At 50.0% G+C, this 27,465-nt stretch overlaps 1 protein-coding gene across 5 annotated transcripts in view; it reads right to left on the bottom strand.

The window, feature by feature from the left end:
• Positions 1-27,465, bottom strand: part of LOC140403126 (3',5'-cyclic-AMP phosphodiesterase 4B-like) — a 965,446-nt gene that overhangs the window by 220,302 nt on the left and 717,679 nt on the right. For 4 of the 5 annotated variants that reach the window (XM_072490777.1, XM_072490775.1, XM_072490776.1 and 1 more), the window contains one exon: positions 23,610-23,722. In XM_072490777.1, coding sequence (XP_072346878.1) covers positions 23,610-23,722 — 113 coding nt within the window. Of the gene's footprint in view, positions 1-8,588; positions 9,569-23,609; positions 23,723-27,465 lie in introns of those variants that run through there. The other variant, XM_072490779.1, reaches the window with a different exon arrangement.

Raw genomic sequence — 27,465 nt, 5'->3', positions numbered from 1 at the left:
TATTGAGTACAAGAGTCGGCAGGTCATGTTACAGTTGTATAGGACTTTGGTTAGGCCACATTTGGAATACAGCGTGCAGTTCTGGTCGCCACATTACCAGACGGATGTGGATGCTTTAGAGAGGGTGCAGAGGAGGTTCACCAGGATGTTACCTGGTATGGAGGGTGCTAGCTATGAAGAAAGGTTAAGTAGATTAGGATTGTTTTTGTTGGAAAGACGGAGGTTGAGGGGGGACCTGATTGAGGTCTACAAAATTGAGGTACGGACAGGGTGGATAGCAACAAGCTTTTTCCAAGAGTGGGGGTGTCAATTACAAGGGGGGTCACGATTTCAAGGTGAGCGGGGGAAAGTTAAGGGAGATGTGCGTGGAAAGTTTTTTACGCAGAGGGTGGTGGGTGCCTGGAACGCTTTGCCAGCGGAGGTGGTAGAGGCGGGCACGATAGCATCATTTAAGATGCATGTAGACAGATATATGAATGGGCGGGGAACAGAGGGAAGTAGATCCTTAGAAAATAGAAGACCGGTTTAGATAAAGGATCTGGATCGGCGCAGGCTGGGAGGGCCGAAGGGCCTGTTCCTGTGCTGTAATGTTCTTTGTTCTTTTGTTCACACCACTGGTAAGTGATGTGCGTGGCGGGAGGGAGGGTACAGTGTTTCACAAGGAGGGTCTCCCAGGGAGAGGTGGACGGGCCAGCAGCAAGGGCAGTCCGGTGGGTCTCAGCAGGCCCTCCGCTTCCCGATGTCCAGTTCTTTGATCAGAAACTTTGAGTGTCTTTGACAAAGTGATTTCACCCCCCCCCCCCCCCCCCCACAGGTGACAAGCTGGCAGCACTTCTACCTGAGGTGCCTGCTGCACATCAATAGGCCTGCCTGTCACCAGGTTATTAGCAGCAGTGTCGGGACGAGGGTCAGTAATTGGCCACTTTAGGGCCTCAATTGGGAGTGGTGTGACCATCGACCAAGGGCCTTCCTGCCCAGAACTCTAGTGGATACAGGAAGGTAGAGTTCAGGCTCCTCACCAAAGTAAATGCCCTTCAGCCTCCCAGCTGGCCACCAGAGAGAGCACAAGGTCCTGGCCTTTGTGTCTCTCCCTCACTCTGTCCCCTTTTTTGTTGCTCGTCCGCACCCTCACTTTTCTCTCATTTCAAAATGTGTCTCTTTCTCTCCCTCAGCTCGATTGCTCCCACACTGAGCTGCCAATAATTTTCCATAAACTAATGGAAAATGCAGAGTTCATCCAAAGATATTCAGCTGCCAAATTATGTTCTTCAAGTATGTAAACAGATCTTAAAAAAACTCATTTTGCATCACTAATACCCCAGAGAATCAACAGAGGAAGTGGGTTAACTGGCAAAAAAACTGACTGCACACAGCGGTAAAGGGGAGGATTCACTCCTAATAATAATAATAATAATAATAATAATAATAATCCTGCTCTGTACTGTACACTCTGCTGTCTGTGTATCTGTTAGCTCCTGTACATGTACAGTGTACACAGTGGTAAAGGGAGGGATTCACTCCCGCTCCGTACTGTACACTCTGACTATCAGGTTAGCTCCCACCTTCTACACATCAAACATTACTCATTTGTAGTTACTCCCTAGGATCAAAGAGAATCATTGCAACACAGAAAGAGGCCATTCAGCCTATCTGGTTCATGCCAGGCACGCTGGAGAGCAATTCAATCAGCCCCATTTCCTGCACCAACTCTTTATTTCCCTCAAATGCCAATCCAATTTCCTTTTGAAATCTTTGATCATTTCTGCTTCCACGAACTCTGTGGGAAATTCCAGGGATAGTGACAGTACTGACAGCAAAAAGTTTTCATGGCAATGGCCATCAGCGTGGGGACTGTAACCAGGAAGACCGCCACCCAGAGACGGAAGAAGCTCTATGACCTCCACCGGGCAGCACGTCTGAGTTGGCACCAGTCCAGCCTGTCCCTCATCTCTGTTCGAAGTGATTTCTCCCTTATTTTGAAATTGTGTTCCTGTTTCTAGATTCCTTGACCAAGGGAAACATCTTACCGGTATCTACCCTGTCCATTCCTTTAAGTATTTGGTAGGTTTTAATGAGATCACCTCTCTTCCTTCGAAGCTTGAGAAAATACAGGCCCAGTTTTCCCAATGTCTCTTCACAAGACAGTCTCGCCATCCCCCGGAATAAGCCTGGCGAACGTTTGTTACACTCTCTCTGTGGCAATATCATCCTTTCTGAGTTAAGGGGACTAAAACAGCTCACACTGCTCTAGGTACGGTCGAACCAAGCTCCATACAATTGACGCAGGACCTCACTACTCCTGTACACACACCCTCTTGTGAGAAAGGCTTGTGTTCCATTAGCCTTCCCAATAGCTCACTGCACCTGCATGTCAGCCTTCAGTGATTTATGGACAGGAGCACTCGGGTCCCCTTGTACATCTACACTTTCTAATGTCTTACCATTTAGAAATTACTCTGCACATCTGTTCCTTCAACCAAAATGAATTAACTCTCATTTTTCACATTGTACCATCTGCCGTGTTCTTACCCACTCCAGTCCAAATCCTCCTGTAGCTGCTTTATATCTTCCTCACAACATACATCCCCGCCTAGCTTTGTATTATCTGCAAACGTGGAAATATTGGTCCCCACATCCAAATCATTGATGTATATCAGCTGGGGCCTGCGTACTCATCCCTGCCGTACCTCACTAGTTTACAGCCTGCCGATGAAAGAATGATCCGCTTATTCCTACTGTCTCCTGCCTGTTGGCCACTCCGCAATCTGTGCCAGTATATTAAATCCATCCCATGTGCTTTAATTTTGCTAATTAACATTCTGTAGGGGATTTTATCAAAGTATGAAAATCCAAGTATATTACATACACCAGCTCCCCTTTATCAACTCTGTTAGTAACATCCTCAAAATACTCCCAACAGGTTTGTCAAGCATGACTTCCCATTGCTAAATCTACGCTGACTATGCCTAATCAGATCATTATTATCCAACTGTCCATTTATCACACCCTGCGCAGCACGGTAGCACAAGTGGATAGCACTGTGGCTTCACAGCTCCAGGGTCCCAGGTTCGATTCCCGGCTTGGGTCACTGTCTGCACGTCCTCCCCATGTCTGCGTGGGTTTCCTCCGAGTGCTCTGGTTTCCTCCCACAGTCCAAAGACGTGCAGGTTAGGTGGATTGGCCATGATAAATTGCCCTTAGTGAGCAAAAAGGTTAGATGGGGTTATTGGGTTACAGGGATAGGGTGGAAGTGAGGGCTTAAGTGGGTCGGTGCAGACGCAAGTGCAGAAGGAGGCCATTCGGCCCAATGTTCTATGTTTATAATAGATTCTAGTATCTTCCCCTACTACTGATGTAAGGTTAACGGGTCTGTAGTTCCCAGTTTCCCCCCTCCCTCCCTTGCTAAACGAGGGCAGCACGGTAGCATTGTGGATAGCACAATTGCTTCACAGCTCCAGGGTCCCAGGTTCGATTCCGGCTTGGGTCACTGTCTGTGCGGAGTCTGCACGTTCTCCCCGTGTCTGCGTGGGTTTCCTCCGGGTGCTCCGGTTTCTTCCCACAGTCCAAAGATGTGCGGGTTAGGTGAATTGGCCAATGATGAATTGCCCTTAATGTCCAAAATTGCCCTTAGTGTTGGGTGGGGTTACTGGGTTATGGGGAGAGGGTGGAGGTGTGACCTTGGGTAGGGTGCCCTGTCCAAGAGCCGGTGCAGACTCGATGGGCCGAATGGCCTCCTTCTGCACTGTAAATTCTATGATAAAACGGTGGAGTGACATTTTCTACCTTCCAATCTGCAGGGACCGTTGCAAAATTCTACACCATTGCACCCACTATCTCCATGGCAACCTCTTTCAACACTCTGGAATGTGGGTCATCAGGTCTCGGGGACCTGTCTACCTTCAGTCCCATTAATTTATCCAATACAACCGTGTCTCTGAATTAAACTTCCTTCAATTCCTCATTGACCCTCTTCCCTTAGATCTCTAACTGTGGGAGATTTCCGTCCTCAGTGAAGACAGACACAAAGTAATCATTTAACTTCTCGGCAATTTCTCTGTTCCCAGTTATAAATTCTGGACCCAAAGAAGCTTTTAGTCTGTTTTTCCGTGTTTTGCTAGTTTAAATTCATATTTTATTCTCCCTTTCTTTATCAGTTTCTTGGTCTTTTGCTGTTTTCTAAAACCCTCCTAACCCTCGGGTTTACTATTATTCCTGGCAACTGTGGCCTTTTCTTTTAATCTTACACAATCCTCAACTCCCTGTTCAACACGGACTTTTCTTTCTGAGTTTTTGAGGGAATGTATAGTTGTTGTAATCTATGTAATAATCGTTGAAAGACTATCCATTTGCATATGTACAGTTACACCATTTCATGTATTTTCTCAATCCACCCCAGCCAATTTTCCCCTCGTGGCTTCAAAATTTCTCTTGTTCGAATTTAACACCGACCTCACAATGTGAAATTCTATTTTATTCAACTTGGTTGGCTGAATGGCAACCTCTGCACTGTAGGGATTCTATGGTTCATCCCGAAAGATTCTTTCTTTGTAACAATTAATCAGCCTTTTAAAAAAGTTTTTTTTTATAATACTAGATGTAAAATACTCTGTCCTCTGGTCGGTTCAACATCCTGCTCCTGGAAACCTTTGGGTGGCTCCGCTCGCCGTGTTTTCCTGCGCGGTATGCCCCCGCCAGCAATGGGATTCCCCACTTCCATTGTGGGATTTCCCATTGTGGCCACCCCACGCCGTCGGGAAACGCGGTCAGCGGTCCGGAGCATCCAGCGGACGGAGAATTCTGCAGCATACCTAACACACTCCAGAAACTCATCTTACGCAGCATCAGTGATGATTAGATTTGCCCAGTCTATATGCAGATTGCTGTATCGCCCATGCTGCAGGCCTCAATCTCCTAATAACATACCCCAAACTACCACTGTTTGGCGGTCTGTAAACAACTGTCAATGCTTGCTGCCCATTGCTGTTTCTTAGCTCCACCCAAACAGATTCCACCTTTCTGTTCTTCTGATTGGAGATCTTCCTTTATTAATGTCCTGATCCCAATCTTTATTATCAGTGAAACACAGCTCCTTTTCCTTTTGTACCTGTCCTTCCTAAATATCGAATATCCTTGAATATTCACTTCCCAGTCTTGGTCACCCTGCATCCATGTTTCCATAATGACAATTAAATCAGACCCATTTATCTCATTTTTGCCTTTAAATCATCCACCTTGTTGCATTCACTCGGGTAGAGAACTCTTAGCTTAGTCTTTTTGAAATGGTTCCACATTCTGGGTCTAGTTCATGCTTGCCTCATTTTGCCTGCCTTCTAATTTCACTTTGCCACTTTTCCACTACCAGCTGTTCTACTTACAATTTGAGCTGGCCCTTAGATTCCCGACCCCTGCCAACAGCACCAGCAAATCTCCCATTGAGGATATCGGTCCCTGCCCTGTTCAGTTGTACACAGTCAGGCTTGTATAGGCCCCAGAACCAATGTCATTGCCGCAGAAATCTAATCCCTAACCACACACCAATACCCCAGCCACATGATCAATTGCTCAATCCTCTTATTCCTCTGCTCACTAGCAAGTGGCACTGGGAGTGATCCTGACATCACTGCTCTTTCAGTCGGGCTTCTTAATTTCCTTCCTAACTCCCTAAAATCTGCTTTTCAGGAGCTTGTCCCTCTTCCCACCGGTGCCATTGGTTCCAGTGTGGACCAAGGTCTGTGACTGTTCACCCTCCTCAAAGAGAATGTCCTCCGTGACATCCTTGACTCTAGCACCAGTGAGGCAACACGCCATCCTGGAGTCGCGTATGTTGCCATTCTGCAATGAGCTGATAAACCTGATGGGCCAAATGGCCTCCTCCTACTCTGATTATCAATGAGGGGCTAACCCTGAGGTCAGAAGTCACCAGTGGGAAATTGCTAGCTTACACATTTAAAATGACTACAGAAATCTGCCGTCAAAATGTGGGGGCAGTGGAGGCGGCATGGGGGGGAAGTTGGGGCCTCGGCGTGGACCCCAATACAGGGGAACCACCGGTTTGCCCCGGGGAGAACGGGTGGAGGGTTTTCAGGATGGCACAAGGCAGGGATATGAAGGTTGCGGGAGGGGAGTGGGGAAGAGCTCGGAAACTTACCAGGTGATGGAGGAGGAGGCCTCGGTGATGGAGGTAAAAGGCAAGTGGAAGGGAGTTGGGAGAGGAAATTGAGGAAGGGATGTGGGCAGATGCCCTGGGGAGGGTGAACTCTTCCTCGTCATGCACGAGGCTCAGCCTCATACAGTTTAAGGCGCTGCACAGGGCACACTTAACCGGGACAAGGATGAGCTGGTTTTTTGGGGGTGAGGACAGGTGTGTTAGGTGCTCAGGGAGCCCAGCAAATCACATCCATATGTTCTGGGCATGCCCAGCGCTGGAGGAATTTTGGAAGGGCGTAGCGAGGATGGTGTCGAGGGTGGTAGGATCCAGGGTGAAACCGGGCTGGGGGAGAGACCGGAATTCTGGCCTTTGCGTCCCTGGTAGCCCAGTGAAGGATTCTCCTTCAGTGGAAGGACGTGAGGCTCCCAAGCATGGAATCCTGGATCAGCGATATAGCAGGGTTCATTAAATTGGAGAGGGTGAAATTCGCCTTGAGCGGGTCGGTACAAGGGTTCTTCAGGCGGTGGCAACCGTTCTTAGACTTCCTGGCAGAACGATAGACAATGGTCAGTGGCAGCAGCAGCTCCGGGGGGGGGGGGGGGGGGTGGTTGTGTGTGTGTGTGTTACTTTATCACAGTTTTTGTTATTTACTGAGGGGGGTAGGTATATACCTGTTGTGTTAAGCTGGGGTGCTAATAATAATTTATTATTTATGTACCGGGGGGAGGGGGGTATGGAGGATTGCTTTTCTAGACCGTGTTTTGTACTTAACCCTGTTGGGTTCTTTTTTTTTTCTCTTTGTTATTGATATTTTATGAAAACCTTTAATAAAAATTATTTAAAAATAAAAAAAATGACTACAGAAATGTTCGTGTCGAAGTCTGTAAAGCAGTCTTACATCCTGGTAGGCTTAGACAATCAATTTATCAGGTATTTTAACCATTTCCTCCACATTCCTGCTGACGCAGTGATTCTCATTCTCAGCTCCTGGCCTATCCTCACCTTGCACCCAGACACTGAGTTCTATTGGGCCATGTGGGGAATCACACTTCAGCCTGATCCTGTCTTTGTGCAATTTCCACATATGCTTCATATCAACAACATAGCTTGTATTAATATTGTACATTTAATACAGTATAACATTCCAAGGCCCTTCCCTAATTGAGGGTCACCCGGACTGGGGTCTGCAGACTGGGCCTCCCTGAGGGCAATGCATTCACCAATTGATCACGTTCTGGAGGCCGGTAGATCACTGGGTGCAAAGCTCTCTTCAGTTCCTCAACAATCAGGTCAGAGTGTGGAACAGGAGGACACTGCTAAGCTCTAATCAGTCAGATGGAGTTATTTAGTGTTTCAGTGCTGGGACAGCACTGAAGGCTGTTTTTTCAATTGCCAGCTCCTGGGAGATCCTCTACTCTTGAGTTTTTTTTTTTGGCTTTAATGTGGGGCCACAGACACAAGTCCAGGAAGGTTTGCAAACTCTGTGACAATAGCAAGGTAAAGGGAGCACTTTCTGTTTCCAGCGACATTGCAATTAAAAGCAAAATTGTTTTCCTTTTTTTTAAATAAATTTTTTAGAGTACCCAATTATTTGTTTTCCAATAAGGGGCAATTTAGCGTGGCCAATCCACCTACCCACCCACCCTGCACATCTCTGGGTTGTGGGGATGAGACCCACGCAGACACGATGAGAACGTGTGGAGTTTGCACAGACAGTGACTCCGGGCCAGGATTCGAACCCGGGTCCTCAGCGCCGCAGTCCCAGTGCTAACCACTGCGCCACCAAAATCGTTTTTCTATCCTGGATACCCGGAGCGGAGTTCCAAGAGGAGTCAAATTGGTCTTGAAACCTTAGCTCTTTCTCTCCACAGATGGCACAGTGGTTAGCACTGCTGCCCCACAGCACCAGGGACCTGGGTCACTGTCTGTGTGGAGTCTGCGCTTTCTCCCTGTGACTGCGTGGGTTTCCTCCCACAGTCCAAAGATGTGCAGGTTAGGTGGATTGGCCATGATAAAGTTGACCATTAGTGTCCAGGGATGTGCAGGTTAGGTGGGGGTCATTGGGCAGAGGAATGGGCTTACAGGGCTCTTTCAGAGGGTCAGTACAGACTCGTTGGGCCAAATGGCCTCACTCTGCACTGTAGAGATTCTCATTTGATGCTGAGGTTTGACCGCACTTTCTCTTGTATGTCACGTCTCCAGCATCCACGGTATTTTGCTTTTATTACAGCCAAAGAAGTAGTGGGATTGAGCACAGCCCTGTGACCAGATCAGATCGCCCACACTCACTTTGAACAAGTTTAATCACCTGACAAGAGGGCCAAATTCCAATCACCAAAGTGTGGAACTTGCTCCCCAGTGACAAAGAGCTGAATGGACGCAGCAATCAATGAAGCTGAGTGTCCGAGGAAATGGAAGCAGTAGAGAAGCGGAGTCCTACCTGATCCCACCAGCCTACCAGCCAGGGCTTGGAGCATGTCTCACAAAAAAAATCAACCAGTGGCATCTTCTCTCAGGCTCTGGCACTCCTTTGTAGATATTCCTGTCAGATAAACAGCTGCCCTGGCGGGGAGATCTGCAGTGACTAATCCAGAGTCTGTTCACAGCTTCTCCAGCCGTCCCTGTACCACACGAGGGAGACAGAAGACTCGGAGCTTTTAAATTTCATCCAGTGCACTTGGCATCTCCTTGGAATCTCGAGTGACCTCAGCCGATGGAAACATCTCTGGCACGTTTTCCAAGGTGTTCCTCATGACACTGGCTCTGTAGTGTCGCACACAATCCGCTGTTTCTAGTCCGTCCACCCTCCTCCGATAAACACTTGTCACTTGCTGGGGGCCAGGAGGGGCTGCTGCTCAGTTAGGCCGAAGCCTGCAGCTGCTGGTGACAAGATGTCTCCCCTACACTGCAGACTCTGACTACCCACAGTACACTGCAGGTTGGTGGAGAGAGGAGAGGAAAGTATCGAACTCTAACGCTTCTCACCTCTTCTATACTTCAAACAACAAGAAAAAAACGACAAGATATAAATCCTGCAGCACTCAGGAAGGTGAAGCATAAAGCTTGTCACATCAAATCCAGAGAATCAGCATCGCAAAATGGAGCTCCTCCCCCCCCCTCTCTCTCTCTCTCTCTCTCTCTCTCGGGTACCAGTCTGCAGCTATGTGACACAGGATTCACTGCACCTCCACCTTATTGATCAGCACTCCCAGTCCTTGAGCCCTTTTACTGATTGCCGGTCTCTCTCTCTCCTGGATGTCTGGAATGCACACTGTTTACAGTCTCCTCCTATGGCAGCTTTGTACAGATAGCGTCTGCAAGCTGCTCCTGTATCATCACTGCAGTCAGTGATGTAAAAAGGGGGAGGGAGGGAGGTGATCAGCACCATTACACTGGGGGGTACACACACCACTGGCACAACCAGCCACTGCTCAACTCTAATAACCTCAGATTTTCTCTAATAACTGCTGTGAAATTACAACCAGAAAGGGAGTCGTACAGCAAACTCTGATGTTAAAGGGCACATCCAGCTACCTCCCTGCTGCAAATTTAATCTCTGTTGCTGTCTGCCTGATCCCCCTCTATTTCATTTGATATCTCTCTCAATTTGTCTGTCTTCCTCTGTCCCTCCCCTCTAGCTCTCTCTCTCGCTTCCTTTCATTAACTCCCTCTCTCTGAATTTCCCTCTCTGACTCTCCCTCTCCCTCGATCTACTTTGCTCTGCCTCTCTCTTGCTAACTGCTTTGCTCTACTGTTCTGAATCTCCCTTTATGCCACTTTCTCCCTGACTCTATCCAACTATCGCTCAGTCTCTTTATCCTTTGTCAGACTCAATTAGCTGTCCTTGGGTTTTTAAAGTTGCCGTTTGTGCCGCATTTCCCCACGATCAGCTGGATAAGTGCAGCATTTGGACAGCACCAGGAGATCACTCGTGTTGGGAGTGGAAGATTGTGTGAAAGGTCGAGATGGGGACTGTGATAACCCTCCCGGGGACCTCGAGAAATCACTTCTCAGTCTCCCCATGGGGCGGTGGAGTACGAGTTCCCATGGCAACAGATGGAGGCCGGCCCCGCTGGGTGGGACCCGTTACTGAGCCCTTTAAATGGGGTGCCAGATTTGGACTGGGAGGTCCCAGTTCTGGGCTGGGACACTTGTGATGTGTGTCGTGGGTGCGGCTTCATTTTAGAATTCCGGATAATCCAGGCCACCACCCCCCTCCCCCCAGTTACCCTCTGGCCCCAGCCCACCCATCAGCGGGATGGGCGCTCTCCAGCACAACCAGTGCCATTTTGTTTGTTGGGATGAGTGTGTGTGTGGGGAGTGGGGCGCTCATATGTGGCTGCAGCTTGTCAGCCTCCTGAGTGTCAATCCCCAGTCCACTGAGTCTGACACTGCTTTCCATTTGAATCACTCGTGTACCACGTGCCGCCGGTGCTAGCCCATTAACGGTTCCGGAATTACTCTTGGACCGGCACCAACTTTGCTGTCTCAGGAGTCCACCTATTCTGTCCCGGCGTCAACACTTTGCCTGTGAAATGGACAATCCTGCCCGTGGTGTTTTCAACTCTCTCAGTCCCCAGGACTATCAGATGTGTGAATGGAATGTGCAACAGCATAAATATTCTCTGTATGAGCATAAACAGCTCTGTATGAGCAAAGAAAAGCACAGGAACAGGCCCTTCGGCCCTCCAAGCCCGCGCCGACCATGCTGCCGTCTAAACTACAATCCTCTACACCTCCGGGGTCCGTATCCCTCTATTCCCATCCTATTCATGTATTTGTCAAGATGCCCCTTTAAATGTCACTATCGTCCCTGCTTCCACCACGTCCTCCGGCAGCGAGTTCCAGGCACCCACTACCCTCTGTGTAAAAAAACTTGCCTCGCACATCTCCTCTAAACTTTGCCCCTCGCACCTTAAACCAATGTCCCCAAGTATTTGACTCTTCCACCCTGGGAAAAAGCTTCTGACTATCCACTATGCCTCTCATAATTTTGTAGGCCTCTATCAGGTCGCCCCTCAACCTCCGTCATTCCAGTGAAAACAAACGGAGTTTATCCAACCTTCCCTCGTAGCTAATGCCCTCCATACCAGGCAACATCCTGGTAAATCAGGGTGTGGAGATGATGCAGGGTGTGGAGATGATGAGGCAATCAGAAATGCCAATAAATAACAATAAATAAATTCACTGCTTATGATGCTGTCTTAGCAATTCAGAAGTCACGGGTTCAAATCCTACCATGGCGAGACACGGAGTGAATTAAATAACGGCAACTTGCCAGCTGGCACCCGGGAACTGACCGTGAAAGGTGACAGATTGTCAATTCGCTAATATCCTTCGGGACATGGAATTTAACCCAGACCCGGTCAATATGTGACCCCCAGTTTCACATCACATGATGGCTCTTAAATACCCAGCTTCAAAAAAGCACTACAAAGTTCAGGAAAAAATCTGTTCTCTCTTTTGGATGTGTAGATATTGACTGAAGACCCATCCTGCAAATGTGCTGACTGACATTCTCTCAGAACACCACCAGAAACACATCAAGTGGACATTTATCTGTCTGCTGTCCTGTCGCAGTTATCCACATAACAGGAGTTTGCCTGAAGGAGCGTCTGAAAGGGGGAGCGGGAGGGGAGGTGGAGTGGGAGGTGGAGTGAGGTGAGTGGGAGGGGAGGTGGAGTGAGGTGAGTGGGCTAGGGTGGGAATTCCAGAGCTCTGGTCTTTGACAGCAGGTGGAATTATTAAAATTGGGGTTGCGCAGCAAACTAGACCTAGAGAAGCAGAGATCTCTCTGAGTGCTGTGAGGCAGGAGGAGATTACAGAGATAAAGAGATGTGAGTTCATGGAAGGATTTAAAAGTATTTTAAAATCAAGTCATGACCAGACCAGGCACGACTGCCAGTCGGCATAGGCTGACGGGTAAATGGGATTTGGTTAAGTTGCCAATGTACCAATCACCTGAGATGAGGAGAGACCAGCTGGACAGGACAAGCAGGAAAACAGATTGCTGAAACAATTACCCCAAAGCTGTGTGCTCCACTGCCTGGAAGGGTAACAGGTACATGGGACCATCACAATCGTCAACGTCCCCTACAGTCACACCACATCACACCGTAAACTATATCACTGCTCTTTCACCATCGTCAACGTCCCCTACAGTCACACCACATCACACCGTAAACTATATCACTGCTCTTTCACCATCGTCAGCGTCGCCTACAGTCAGACCACATCACACCGTAAACTATATCACTGCTCTTTCACCATCGTCAGCGTCGCCTACAGTCAGACCACATCACACCGTAAACTATATCACAGCTCTTTCACCATCGTCAGCGTCGCCTACAGTCACACCACATCACACCGTAAACTATATCACTGCTCTTTCACCATCGTCAACGTCCCCTACAGTCAGACCACATCACACCGTAAACTATATCACTGCTCTTTCACCATCGTCAACGTTCCCCCCCCCTTGGTTGAAGTTAGAGGGATGGCAGGGAAGGGAGTGCAATGTTCCTCCTGCAGGATGTTTGAGGTGAGGGATGCCGTTAGTGTCCCTGCTGATTTTACCTGCAGGAAGTGCTGCCATCTCCAGCTCCGCCAAGACTGAGTTAGGGAACTGGAGCTGGAGTTGGAAGAACTTCGGATCATTCGGGAGGCAGAGGGGGTCATAGATAGCAGCTTCAGGGAATTACTTACACCAAAGATTGGAGATAGATGGGTAACTGTAAGAGGGACTGGGAAGAAGCAGTCAGTGCAGGGATCCCCTGCGGTCGTTCCCCTGAGAAACAAGTATACCGCTTTGGATACTTGTGGGGGGGGGGACTTACCAGGGGTAAGCCATGGGGTACGGGCCTCTGGCACGGAGTCTGTCCCTGTTGCTCAGAAGGGAAGGGGGGAGAGGAGCAGAGTATTAGTAATTGGGGACTCGATAGTCAGGGGCACAGATAGGAGATTTTGTGGGAGCGTGAGAGACTCACGTTTGGTATGTTGCCTCCCAGGTGCAAGGGTATGTGATGTCTCGGATCGTGTTTTCCGGGTCCTTAAGGGGGAGGGGGAGCAGCCCCAAGTCGTGGTCCACATTGGCACTAACGACATAGGTAGGAAAGGGGACAAGGATGTCAGGCAGGCTTTCAGGGAGCTAGGATGGAAGCTCAAAACTAGAACAAACAGAGTTGTTATCTCTGGGTTGTTGCCCGTGCCACGTGATAATGAGATGAGGAATAGGGAGAGAGAGCAATTAAACACATGGCTACAGGGATGGTGCAGGTGGGAGGGATTCAGATTTCTGGATAACCGGGGCTCTTTCTGGGGAAGGTGGGACCTCTACAGACAGGATGGTCTACATCTGAACCTGAGGGGCACAAATATCCTGGGGGGGAGATTTGTTAGTGCTCTTTGGGGGGGTTTAAACTAATGCAGCAGGGGCATGGGAACCTGGATTGTAGTTTTAGGGTACGAGAGAATGAGAGTATAGAGGTCAGGAGCACAGATTTGACGTCGCAGGAGGGGGGCCAGTGTTCAGGTAGGTGGTTTGAAGTGTGTCTACTTCAATGCCAGGAGTATACGAAATAAGGTAGGGGAACTGGCAGCATGGGTTGGTACCTGGGACTTCGATGTTGTGGCCATTTCGGAGACATGGATAGAGCAGGGACAGGAATGGATGTTGCAGGTTCCGGGGTTTAGGTGTTTTTGTAAGCTCAGAGAAGGAGGCAAAAGAGGGGGAGGTGTGGCGCTGCTAGTCAAGAGCAGTATCACGGTGGCGGAGAGGATGCTAGATGGGGACTCATCTTCCGAGGTAGTATGGGCTGAGGTTAGAAACAGGAAAGGAGAGGTCACCCTGTTGGGAGTTTTCTATAGGCCTCCAAATAGTTCTAGGGATGTAGAGGAAAGGATGGCGAGGATGATCCTGGATAAGAGCGAAAGTAACAGGGTAGTTATTATGGGAGACTTTAACTTTCCAAATATTGACTGGAAAAGATATAGTTTGAGTACATTAGATGGGTCGTTTTTTGTACAGTGTGTGCAGGAGGGTTTCCTGACACAATATGTTGACAGGCCAACAAGAGGCGAGGCCACGTTGGATTTGGTTTTGGGTAATGAACCTGGCCAGGTGTTGGATTTGGAGGTAGGAGAGCACTTTGGGGACAGTGACCACAATTCGGTGACGTTTACGTTAGTGATGGAAAGGGATAAGTATACACCGCAGGGCAAGAGTTATAGCTGGGGGAAGGGCAATTATGATGCCATTAGACATGACTTGGGGGGGATAGGTTGGAGAAGTAGGCTGCAAGTGTTGGGCACACTGGATAAGTGGAGCTTGTTCAAGGATCAGCTACTGCGTGTTCTTGATAAGTACGTACCGGTCAGGCAGGGAGAAAGGCGTCGAGCGAGGGAACCGTGGTTTACCAAGGAAGTGGAATCTCTTGTTAAGAGGAAGAAGGAGGCCTATGTGAAGATGAGGTGTGAAGTTTCAGTTGGGGCGATGGATAGTTACAAGGTAGCGAGGAAGGATCTAAAGAGAGAGCTAAGACGAGCAAGGAGGGGACATGAGAAGTATTTGGCAGGTAGAATCAAGGAAAACCCAAAAGCTTTCTATAGGTATGTCAGGAATAAGCGAATGACTAGGGAAAGAGTAGGACCAGTCAAGGACAGGGATGGGAAGTTGTGTGTGGAGTCTGAAGAGATAGACGAGATACTAAATGAATATTTTTTGTCAGTATTCACTCAGGAAAAAGATAATGTTGAGGAGGAAAATGCTGAGACCCAGGCTATTAGAATAGATGGCATTGAGGTACGTAGGGAAGAGGTGTTGGCAATTCTGGACAGGCTGAAAATAGATAAGTCCCCGGGGCCTGATGGGATTTATCCTAGGATTCTCTGGAAGGCCAGGGAAGAGACTGCTGGACCTTTGGCTTTGATTTTTATGTCATCATTGGCTACAGGAATAGTGCCAGAGGACTGGAGGATAGCAAATGTGGTCCCTTTGTTCAAAAAGGGGAGCAGAGACAATCCCGGCAACTATAGACCGGTGAGCCTCACGTCTGTAGTGGGTAAAGTCTTGGAGGGGATTATAAGAGATAAGATTTATAATCATCTAGATAGGAATAATATGATCAGGGATAGTCAGCATGGCTTTGTGAAGGGTAGGTCATGCCTCACAAACCTTCTCGAGTTCTTTGAGAAGGTGACTGAACAGGTAGACGAGGGTAGAGCAGTTGATGTGGTGTATATGGATTTCAGTAAAGCGTTTGATAAGGTTCCCCACGGTAGGCTATTGCAGAAAATGCGGAGGCTGGGGATTGAGGGTGATTTAGAGATGTGGATCAGAAATTGGCTAGCTGAAAGGAGACAGAGGGTGGTGGTTGATGGGAAATGTTCAGAATGGAGTTCAGTTACAAGTGGCGTACCACAAGGATCTGTTCTGGGGCCGTTGCTGTTTGTCATTTTTATCAATGACCTAGAGGAAGGTGCAGAAGGGTGGGTGAGTAAATTTGCAGACGATACTAAAGTCGGTGGTGTTGTCGATAGTGTGGAAGGATGTAGCAGGTTACAGAGGGACATAGATAAGCTGCAGAGCTGGGCTGAGAGGTGGCAAATGGAGTTTAATGTAGAGAAGTGTGAGGTGATTCACTTTGGAAGGAATAACAGGAATGCGGAATATTTGGCTAATGGTAAAGTTCTTGGAAGTGTGGATGAGCAGAGTGATCTAGGTGTCCATGTACATAGATCCCTGAAAGTTGCCACCCAGGTTGATAGGGTTGTGAAGAAGGCCTATGGAGTGTTGGCCTTTATTGGTAGAGGGATTGAGTTCCGGATTCAGGAGGTCATGTTGCAGCTGTACAAACTCTGGTACGGCCGCATTTGGAGTATTGCGTACAGTTCTGGTCGCCGCATTATAGGAAGGACGTGGAGGCTTTGGAGCGGGTGCAGAGGAGATTTACCAGGATGTTGCCTGGTATGGAGGGAAAATCTTATGAGGAAAGGCTGATGGACTTGAGGTTGTTTTCGTTGGAGAGAAGAAGGTTAAGAGGAGACTTAATCGAGGCATACAAAATGATCAGGGGGTTAGATAGGGTGGACAGTGAGAGCCTTCTCCCGTGGATGGAAATGGCTGGCACGAGGGGACATAGCTTTAAACTTAGGGGTAATAGATATAGGACAGAGGTCAGAGGTAGGTTCTTTACGCAAAGAGTGGTGAGGCCGTGGAATGCCCTACCTGCAACAGTAGTGAACTCGCCAACATTGAGGGCATTTAAAAGTTTATTGGATAAGCATATGGGTGATAATGGCATAGTGTAGGTTAGATGGCTTTTGTTTCGGTGCAACATCGTGGGCCGAAGGGCCTGTACTGCGCTGTATCGTTCTATGTTCTACATTCACACCACATCACAACGTAAACTATATCACTGCTCTTTCACCATCGTCAACGTCCCCTACAGTCACACCACATCACACCGTAAACTATATCACTGCTCTTTCACCATCTTCAACGTCCCCTACAGTCACACCACATCACACCGTAAACTATACCACTGCTCTTTCACCATCTTCAACGTCCCCTACAGTCAGACCACATCACACCGTAAACTATACCACTGCTCTTTCACCATCGTCAACGTCCCCTACAGTCACACCACATCACACCGTCAACTATATCACTGCTCTTTCACCATCGTCAACGTCCCCTACAGTCACACCACATCACACCGTCAACTATATCACTGCTCTTTCACCATCGTCAACGTCCCCTACAGTCACACCACATCACACCGTAAACTATATCACTGCTCTTTCACCATCTTCAACGTCCCCTACAGTCACACCACATCACACCGTAAACTATTCCACTGCTCTTTCACCATCTTCAACGTCCCCTACAGTCAGACCACATCACACCGTAAATTATTCCACTGCTGTTGCACCATCATCAATGTCCCCTACAGTCACACCACATCACACCGTAAACTATTCCACTGCTGTTGCACCATCATCAACGTCCCCAACAGTCACACCACATCACACCGTAAACTATATCACTGCTGTTGCACCATCATCAACGTCCCCAACAGTCACACCACATCACACCGTAAACTATTCCACTGCTGTTGCACCATCATCAACGTCCACTGCTGTTGCACCATCATCAACGTCCCCTACAGTCACACCACATCACACCGTAAACTATTCCACTGCTGTTGCACCATCATCAACGTCCCCTACAGTCACACCACATCACACCGTAAACTATTCCACTGCTGTTGCACCATCATCAACGTCCCCAACAGTCACACCACATCACACCGTAAACTATATCACTGCTCTTTCACCATCGTCAACGTCCCCTACAGTCACACCACATCACACCGTAAACTATATCACTGCTCTTTCACCATCGTCAGCGTCGCCTACAGTCACACCACATCACACCGTAAACTATATCACTGCTCTTTCACTGTCATCAACGTCCCCTACAGTCATACATCACACCGTAAACAGTCAGACCACATCACACCGTAAACTATTCCACTGCTGTTGCACCATCATCAACGTCCACTGCTGTTGCACCATCATCAACGTCCCCTACAGTCACACCACATCACACCGTAAACTATTCCACTGCTGTTGCACCATCATCAACGTCCCCTACAGTCACACCACATCACACCGTAAACTATTCCACTGCTGTTGCACCATCATCAACGTCCCCTACAGTCACACCACATCACACCGTAAACTATATCACTGCTCTTTCACCATCGTTAGGATCAACACCTGGAACACCCCCCTCCTTCACGACACCGGAGATGTGTCTCTAACCCACGGATTGTGGGAAAGCAGATCACAACCCATTTCCTTAAGGACAATCAAGGCTTGGACAATGAATGCAGGCCGTGTCAGTGTGGGACACATCACATCGGTGAGATAAAACAAAGCCCGTTGCACTTTTCAATCCACAAGGGAGACAAAGGTTATTGGGAAAATGGAGTTAAAGACAGATGGGTTAGCCATGATGTTACTGAAGGGTACAGCCGGGAGGGACTGAATGGCCTCTTCCTGCTTCTATTTCTACTGTTCAGCTTAGGACACTGTTCACGCCGTGCCTGTGTTCGCGCCGTGCCTGTGTTCGCGCCGTGCCTGTGTTCGCGCCGTGCCTGTGTTCGCGCCGTGCCTGTGTTCGCGCCGTGCCTGTGCTCGCGCCGTGCCTGTGCTCGCGCCGTGCCTGTGCTCGCGCCGTGCCTGTGCTCGCGCCGTGCCTGTGCTCGCGCCGTGCCTGTGCTCGCGCCGTGCCTGTGCTCGCGCCGTGCCTGTGCTCGCGCCGTGCCTGTGCTCGCGCCGTGCCTGTGTTCACACTGTGGGTGAAATTCTCCCGAAACGGCGCGATGTCCGCCGACTGGCGCCCAAAACGGCGCCAATCAGACGGGCATCGCGCCGGCCCAAAGGTGCGGAATGCTCCGCATCTTTGGGGGCCGAACCCCAACATTGAGGGGCTAGGCCGGCGCCGGAGGAATTTCCGCCACGCCAGCTGGCGGGAACGGCCTTTGTTGCCCAGCCAGCTGGTGCGGAAATGACATCCCCGGGCGGCGCATGCGCGGGAGCGTCAGCGGCCGCTGACAGTTTCCCGCACATGCGCAGTGGAGGGAGTCCCTTCCGCCTCCGCCATGGTGGAGACCGTAGCGGAGGCGGAAGGGAAAGAGTGCCCCCACGGCACAGGCCCGCCCGCAGATCGGTGGGCCCCGATCGCGGGCCAGGCCACCGTGGGGGCACCCCCCGGGGCCAGATCGCCCCCCCCCCCCCCAGGACCCCGGAGCCCGCCCACGCCGCCTTGTCCCGTTGTTCAAAAGGTGGTTTAATCCACGCCAGCGGGACAGGCAATTTATCGGCGGGACTTCGGCCCATCTGGGCCGGAGAATCGAGCGGGGGGGCCCGCCAACCGGCGCGGCCCGATTCCCGTCCCCGCCGAATCTCCGGTGCCGGAGACTTCGGCAACTGGCGGGAGCGGGATTCACGCCAGCCCCCGGCGATTCTCCGACCCGGCGGGGGGTCGGAGAATGACGCCCTGTGTCTGTGTTCACACTGTGCCTGTGTTCACACTGTGCCTGTGTTCACACTGTGCCTGTGTTCACACTGTGCCTGTGTTCACACTGTGCCCGTGTTCACACTGTGCCCGTGTTCACACTGTGCCCGTGTTCACACTGTGCCCGTGTTCACACTGTGCCAGTGCTCATCACCGTGCCTGTGCTCATCACCGTGTCAGTGCTCATCACCGTGTCAGTGCTCATCACCGTGTCAGTGCTCATCACCGTGTCAGTGCTCATCACCGTGTCAGTGCTCATCACCGTGTCAGTGCTCATCACCGTGTCAGTGCTCATCACCGTGTCAGTGCTCATCACGGTGTCAGTGCTCATCACCGTGTCAGTGCTCATCACCGTGTCAGCGCTCATCACCGTGTCAGCGCTCATCACCGTGTCAGCGCTCATCACCGTGTCAGCGCTCATCACCGTGTCAGCGCTCATCACCGTGTCAGCGCTCATCACCGTGTCTGCGCTCATCACCGTGTCTGCGCTCATCACCGTGTCTGCGCTCATCACCGTGTCTGCGCTCATCACCGTGTCTGCGCTCATCACCGTGTCTGCGCTCATCACCGTGTCTGCGCTCACACCGTGCCTGCGCTCAAAGAACAAAGAAATGTACAGCACAGGAACAGGCCCTTCGGCCCTCCAAGCCCGTGCCGACCATGCTGCCCGACTAAACTACAATCTGCTACACTTCCTGGGTCCGTATCCTTCTATTCCCATCCTATTCATATATTTGTCAAGATGCCCCTTAAATATCCCTATCGTCCCTGCTTCCACTACCTCCTCCGGTAGCGAGTTCCAGGCACCCACTACCCTCTGCGTAAAAAAACTTGCCTCGTACATCTACTCTAAACCTTGCCCCTCTCACCTTAAACCTATGCCCCCTAGTAATTGACCCCTCTACCCTGGGGAAAAGCCTCTGACTATCCACTCTGTCTATGCCCCTCATAATTTTGTATACCTCTATCAGGTCTCCCCTCAACCTCCTTCGTTCCAGTGAGAACAAACCGAGTTTATTCAATCGCTCCTCATAGCTAATGCCCTCCATACCAGGCAACATTCTGGTAAATCTCTTCTGCACCCTCTCTAAAGCCTCCACATCCTTCTGGTAGTGTGGCGACCAGAATTGAACACTATACTCCAAGTGTGGCCTAACTAAGGTTCTATACAGCTGCAACATGACTTGCCAATTCTTATACTCAATGCCCCGGCCAATGAAGGCAAGCATGCCGTATGCCTTCTTGACTACCTTCTCCACCTGTGTTACCCCTTTCAATGACCTGTGGACCTGTACTCCTAGATCTCTTTGACTTTCAATACTCTTGTATTACTCACTGTATATTCCCTACCTGCATTAGACCTTCCAAAATGCATTACCTCCCATTTGTCCGGATTAAACTCCATCTGCCATCTCTCCGCCCAAGTCTCCAGACAATCTAAATCCTGCTGTATCCTCCGACAGTCCTCATCGCTATCCGCAATTCCACCAACCTTTGTGTCGTCTGCAAACTTACTAATCAGACCAGTTACATTTTCCTCCAAATCATTTATATATACTACAAAGAGCAAAGGTCCCAGCACTGATCCCTGTGGAACACCACTGGTCACAACCCTCCAATTAGAAAAGCATCCCTCCATTGCTACTCTCTGCCTTCTATGGCCTAGCCAGTTCTGTATCCACCTTGCCAGCTCACCCCTGATCCCGTGTGACTTCACCTTTTGTACTAGTCTACCATGAGGGACCTTGTCAAAGGCCTTACTGAAGTCCATATAGACAACATCTACTGCCCTACCTGCATCAATCATCTTAGTGACCTCCTCAAAAAACTCTATCAAGTTAGTGAGACACGACCTCCCCTTCACAAAACCGTGCTGCCTCTCACTAATACGTCCATTTGCTTCCAAATTGTAGTAGATCCTGTCTCGAAGAATTCTCTCCAGTAATTTCCCTACCACTGAAGTAAGGCTCACCGGCCTGTAGTTCCTGGGATTATCCTTGCTACCCTTCTTAAACAGAGGAACAACATTGGCTATTCTCCAGTCCTCCGGGACATCCCATGAAGACAGCGAGGATCCAAAGATTTCTGTCAAGGCCTCAGCAATTTCCTCTCCAGCCTCCTTCAGTATTCTGGGGTAGATCCCATCAGGCCCTGGGGACTTATCTACCTTAATATTTTTTAAGACACCCAACACCTCGTCTTTTTGGATCTCAATGTGACCCAGGCTATCTACACACCCTTCTCCAGACTCAACATCTACCAATTTCTTCTCTTTGGTGAATACTGATGCAAAGTATTCATTTAGTACCTCGCCCATTTCCTCTGGCTCCACACATAGATTCCCTTGCCTATCCTTCAGTGGGCCAACCCTTTCCCTGGCTACCCTCTTGCTTTTTATGTACGTGTAAAAAGCCTTGGGATTTTCCTTAACCCTATTTGCCAATGACTTTTCGTGACCCCTTCTAGCCCTCCTGACTCCTTGCTTAAGTTCCTTCCTACTTTCCTTATATTCCACGCAGGCTTCATCTGTTCCCAGCCTTTTAGCCCTGACAAATGCCTCCTTTTTCTTTTTGACGAGGCCTACAATATCACTCGTCATCCAAGGTTCCTGAAAATTGCCGTATTTATCTTTCTTCCTCACAGGAACATGCCGGTCCTGTATTCCTTTCAACTGCCACTTGAAAGCCTCCCACATGTCAGATGTTGATTTGCCCTCAAACATCCGCCCCCAATCTATGTTCTTCAGTTCCCGCCTAATATTGTTATAATTAGCCTTCCCCCAATTTAGCACATTCATCCTAGGACCACTCTTATCCTTGTCCACCAGTACTTTAAAACTTACTGAATTGTGGTCACTGTTACCGAAATGCTCCCCTACTGAAACATCTACCACCTGGCCGGGCTCATTCCCCAATACCAGCTCCAGTACCGCCCCTTCCCTAGTTGGACTGTCTACATATTGTTTTAAGAAGCCCTCCTGGATGCCCCTTACAAACTCCGCCCCGTCTAAGCCCCTGGCACTAAGTGAGTCCCAGTCAATATTGGGGAAGTTGAAGTCTCCCATCACCACAACCCTGTTGTTTTTACTCTTTTCCAAAATCTGTCTACCTATCTGCTCCTCTATCTCCCGCTGGCTGTTGGGAGGCCTGTAGTGTACCCCCAACATTGTGACTGCACCCTTCTTATTCCTGATCTCTACCCATATAGCCTCACTGCCCTCTGAGGTGTCCTCTCGCAGTACAGCTGTGATATTCTCCCGAACAAGTAGCGCAACTCCGCCTCCCCTTTTACATCCCCCTCTATCCCGCCTGAAACATCTAAATCCTGGAACGTTTAGCTGCCAATCCTGCCCTTCCCTCAACCAGGTCTCTGTAATGGCAACAACATCATAGTTCCAAGTACTAATCCAAGCTCTAAGTTCATCTACCTTACCCGTAATGCTCCTTGCATTAAAACATATGCACTTCAGGCCACCAGACCCGCTGTGTTCAGCAACTTCTCCCCGTCTGCTCTGCCTCAGAGTCACACCGTGTCTGCGCTCACACCGTGTCTGCGCTCACACCGTGTCTGCGCTCACACCGTGTCTGCGCTCACACCGTGTCTGCGCTCACACCGTGTCTGCGCTCACACCGTGTCTGCGCTCACACCGTGTCTGCGCTCACACCGTGCCTGCGCTCACACCGTGCCTGCGCTCACACCGTGCCTGCGCTCACACCGTGCCTGCGCTCACACCGTGCCTGCGCTCACACCGTGCCCGCGCTCACACCGTGCCCGCGCTCACACCGTGCCCGCGCTCACACCGTGCCCGCGCTCACACCGTGCCCGCGCTCACACCGTGCCCGCGCTCACACCGTGCCCGCGCTCACACCGTGCCCGCGCTCACACCGTGCCCGCGCTCACACCGTGCCCGCGCTCACACCGTGCCCGCGCTCACACTCAACTCCTCCCCACTCTCTCGTCCTGACCACTCAGAACAATCACTCCCTCCGCCTGACAGCGCAGACCCTTCACTCCCTCCTGCTGAGTGCCAAGACCCATCACTCCTCCCCCAGCACTCTGACCAATCACCCGTCCTGCTGACCACTCTGACCAATCACTGCCCCCCGACACTCTGACCAATCACTCTCCCTTGCTAACCGCTCCAGCCCACCACTCGGTCTCTATCACCGCTGTGATGTGATGTCACTTCCCCATTCCTCTCAGCGTTTGGACACAAATCAGTTGTGAAGTCTCACAGAAACACAGAATTTATTTTTCCTTATTGAATGAATGTTGGCTTCAGGGAGACACAGAAGATTCCAAAATGCCCAATCACCGCCTCTCGTGCACATTCTGGCCATCCCCCTCCACCCCCGCCTCCTGCTCACAATCTCCTACCTTGTTTGAAGCCATCTCACTGACTGAGCGATGTGTCTGGATCGTCTCCAGCTGGTCCAGGCACCAGTCCAATTCCTCCAGGGTTTCCTTCGCCAGTTGCTGGTAAGTTTCATCTAGAAACACAGCGGGGCACGCATGGTTAAAGCTTGCTACCCATCACCATGCAGACCGCCCAGAGCCACTGCACAAATGCCCTTCACCACCCCCTCCCACACGCTTGCTCAAACACACTGGACTCCAGCATCCCAGAGACTCTCACCGCATTGGGTCATTATTGTGAAGAGGGTTCTGGAACACATGCTGCGGTACATCAGGTGGAGGTAGTAACCCCCGAGACACAGTCCCTGTGCTCTGTGGCCATGTGCATCAATACCCTGGGCATGACGGGAGCGGACCTCCAGGACTGGCAACGCCAGGTAACGGCAGAGACCCTGGAGCTCCCTCCGGCCGCACCCCCATCCCAAGGAGTCGCCCGGAGGCCACTGGTCACCCTGAGAGAGGAGGAGGAGGTGATGGGTGACTCCTGCAGGGGAGGTGCCGGAGGCCGCAGTGCCTCTGAACTCCTTCCCACCCCCCCCCCCGCCACCTGTCCCTGGCACATCCGATGGGCCCGGCAGCCTGGCGTGGTGCCACTGCCCAATGGCGGCAGCGGCCTGGGCCAGAGGGCCGGGGCTGCCGTGTAGCAAGGCCGATCCGGTGTGTGAGCCATCACCACCCACCACCTCTGCAATGGACCCCAACGCCACCCCTAGAATAAGTGAGGGCCCATGTTGTGGAATGGCTAGCACGCGTGCAGAGATCACCTGGGCGGACAATGGGGTGGGAGTCAGGCATTGGCAGACGATGCAGAGCATCAGAGCTCATCACCATCATCCTCCTCCGCCCCATGGACCAGACCCGCTGATGCTGCCGACCCAGAGCCAACACCCTGTGGTGAAGCTGGTGGGGGGCTTGGAGGGGGTGGGGTGTGGTGGTGCTGGGGTGGGTGGATGGGGTGCAGGAAGGAGGTTGGTGTACGTCAGGGGTGGGGGTAGGGGTGGAATGGGACGGTTGAGCTGTCGGATCCAATCTACAGACTCCGTGGAGGCCTATCTGCTCTCAACACAGCAGCGGCGGGAGAAACTTCGGGACTTTGTATTTGCTAAATAAAATAAAACTATACATGGATAGCACGTATAGAGAGGTGGTCACACCGCAGGCTCAGACTCCACAGGCAGGAAGGGAATGTGTGACCACCAGGCAGAGCAAGAGAGCTCGGCAGGTAGTGCAGGAATCTCCTGTGGCCATTTCCCTGCAGAACAGATATACCGCTTTGGATACTGTTGAGGGGAATGGCCTCGCAGGGGAAAACAGCAACAGCCAAACTCGTGGCACCACGGTTGGTTCTGCTGCAGAGGGGAGGGGTGATAAGTGTGACAGTGCAATAGTTACAGGGGATCCAATTGTAAGGGGAACAGACAGGCGTTTCTGTGGCTGCAAACGATACTCCAGGATGGTATGTTGCTTCCCTAGTGCTAGGGTCAAGGGTGTCCTGGAGCGGGTACAGGACATTCTGGAGGGGGAGGGTGAACAGCCAGTGGCCGTGGTTCACATCGGTACCAACGACATCGGTAAAAAAAGGGATGAGGTCCTAAAAGCAGAATACAGGGAGCGAGGAAGGAAGTTAAGAAATCGGACCTCGAAGGTAGTGATCTCAGGATTAATACCGGTGCCACGTGCTAGTCAGAGTAGAAATGACAGGATATATAGGATGAATAAATACGTGGCTGAAGAGATGGTGTCAGGGGGAGGGTTTCAGATTCCTGGGGCATTGGGACCGGGTCTGGGGGAGGTGGGATCTGTACAAACTGGACGGGTTACACCTGGGCAGGACTGGAACTGATGTCCTAGGGGGGTTATTTGCTCGAGCGGTTGGGGAGGGTTTAAACTAATATGCCAGGGGAGTGGGAACCTACGCAAGGAGTCAGAGACAGAGGGAGCAAGGACAAAAGCAAAAGGTAGAAAAGTGAATCAGAAAAGTGATAGGTGGAGAAACCAAGGACAAAATTCAAACAGGGCCGGAGAGAAAAATATTGGGAGCAAGACAAACATTGTGAAAAAGACAAACTTAAAGGCTCTGTGCCTTACTGCACGGAGCATTTGCAATAAAGTCGATGAACTAATTGCGCAGGTAGATATAAATGGGTATGATATAATTGGGAGACATGGCTGCAGGGTGAACAGGGATGGGAACTAAATGTCCCAGGGTTCTCAGTATTTAGGAAGGACAGGCATAAAGGAAAAGGTGGTGGCGTGGCCCTGCTGGTTAAAGAGGAAATTAACACAATAGTGAGAAAGGATATTAGCTCTGACAATGTGGAATCTGGATGGGGAGAGTTGAGAAATACCAAGGGACAAAAAACATTAGTGGGTGTCATATATAGACCCCCAAACTGCACTGGTGAGGTTGGGAATGGCATTAAACAAGAAATTAGAGATGCATGTAATAAGGGAATATCGATGATCATGGGTGATTTTAATCTTCACATAGATTGGGCAACTCAAATTAGCCACAATGCCGTAGAGGAGGAATTCCTGGAGCGTATACGGGATGGTTTTCTTGACCAATATGTGGAGGAACCAACTAGAGAGCAGGCCATCTTAGACTGGGTACTGTGTAATGAGAAGGGAATCATTGCCAATCTGGCTGTACGAGGCCTCTTGGGGATGAGCGACCATAACATGATAGAACTTTTTATCAAGATGGAGAGTGAAGTAGTTGATTCGGAGACTAGGGTGCTGAATCTTAATAAAGGGAATTATGAGGAAATGAGGCATGAGTTGGCCTTGATAGATTGGGGAGAGTTACTTAAAGGGATGACAGTGGATAGACAATGGCAAACATTCAAGAAACGCATGGAGGATCTACAGCAACTGTTCATTTCTGTCTGGCACAAAAGCAAAGGGGGTAGGAGGGCCAATCCATGGCTTTCAAAGGAAATTAGAAATAGTATCCGATACAAGGAAGAAGCATACAGATTGGCCAAGAAAAATAATAGGTCTGAGGATTGGGAGCAGTTTAGAATTCAGCAAAGAAGGACGAAGGGATTGATTAAGGGAGGGAAAGTACAGCACGAAAGGAAGCTTGCAGGGAACATAAAGACTGACACTAAGAGTTTCTACAGATATGTGAAGAGAAAGAGATTGGTAAAGAGAAATGTAGGCCCACTACTGACAGAAACAGGGGAATAAATAATGAGGGACAAAGAAATGGCTGAGCAAAGAATACATACTTTGGTTCTGTCTTCACAAAAGAGGACACAAATCAGATACCAGAAATGTTGGAGAATGAAAGGTTTGTGAGAGGGATGAACTGAGGGAAATCAACATTAGTAGAGAAATGGTGCTGGGAAATTGATGGGATTGAAGGCAGATAAATCCCCAGGGCCTGGGAATCTGCATCCCAGAGAGCTTAAGGAGGCGGCTCTGGAAATAGTGGATGCATTGGTGGTCATCTTCCGGGATTCTATAGACTCTGGAACAGTCCCTGCAGATTGGAGGGTCGCTCACGTCACTCCGATATTCAAAAAGGGAGGTAGAGAGAAAGGGAATTATAGACCAGCAAGCTGAACATCGGTAGTGGGGAAAATGCTTGAATCCATTATCAAGAACGTTATAGCGGAACATTTAGAAAGCAGTGGCAGGATCAGTCAGAGTCAGCATGGATTTATGAAGGAAAATCATGCTTGACAAATCAGTTTGAATTCTTTGAAGATGTAACCAGTGCAATTGGCAAGAGGAAGCCAGTCGATGTGGTATATTTGGACTTTCAGAAGGCGTTTGACAAAGTCCCGCATAAGAGATTATTGTGCAAAAT

The sequence above is a fragment of the Scyliorhinus torazame genome, chromosome 27 (genome assembly GCF_047496885.1).
Source record: "Scyliorhinus torazame isolate Kashiwa2021f chromosome 27, sScyTor2.1, whole genome shotgun sequence".
NCBI classification, from domain to species: Eukaryota; Metazoa; Chordata; class Chondrichthyes; order Carcharhiniformes; family Scyliorhinidae; genus Scyliorhinus; species Scyliorhinus torazame.
Note: the sequence above shows the minus strand (reverse complement) of the source record. Positions and strands in the feature narration are given on the sequence as shown.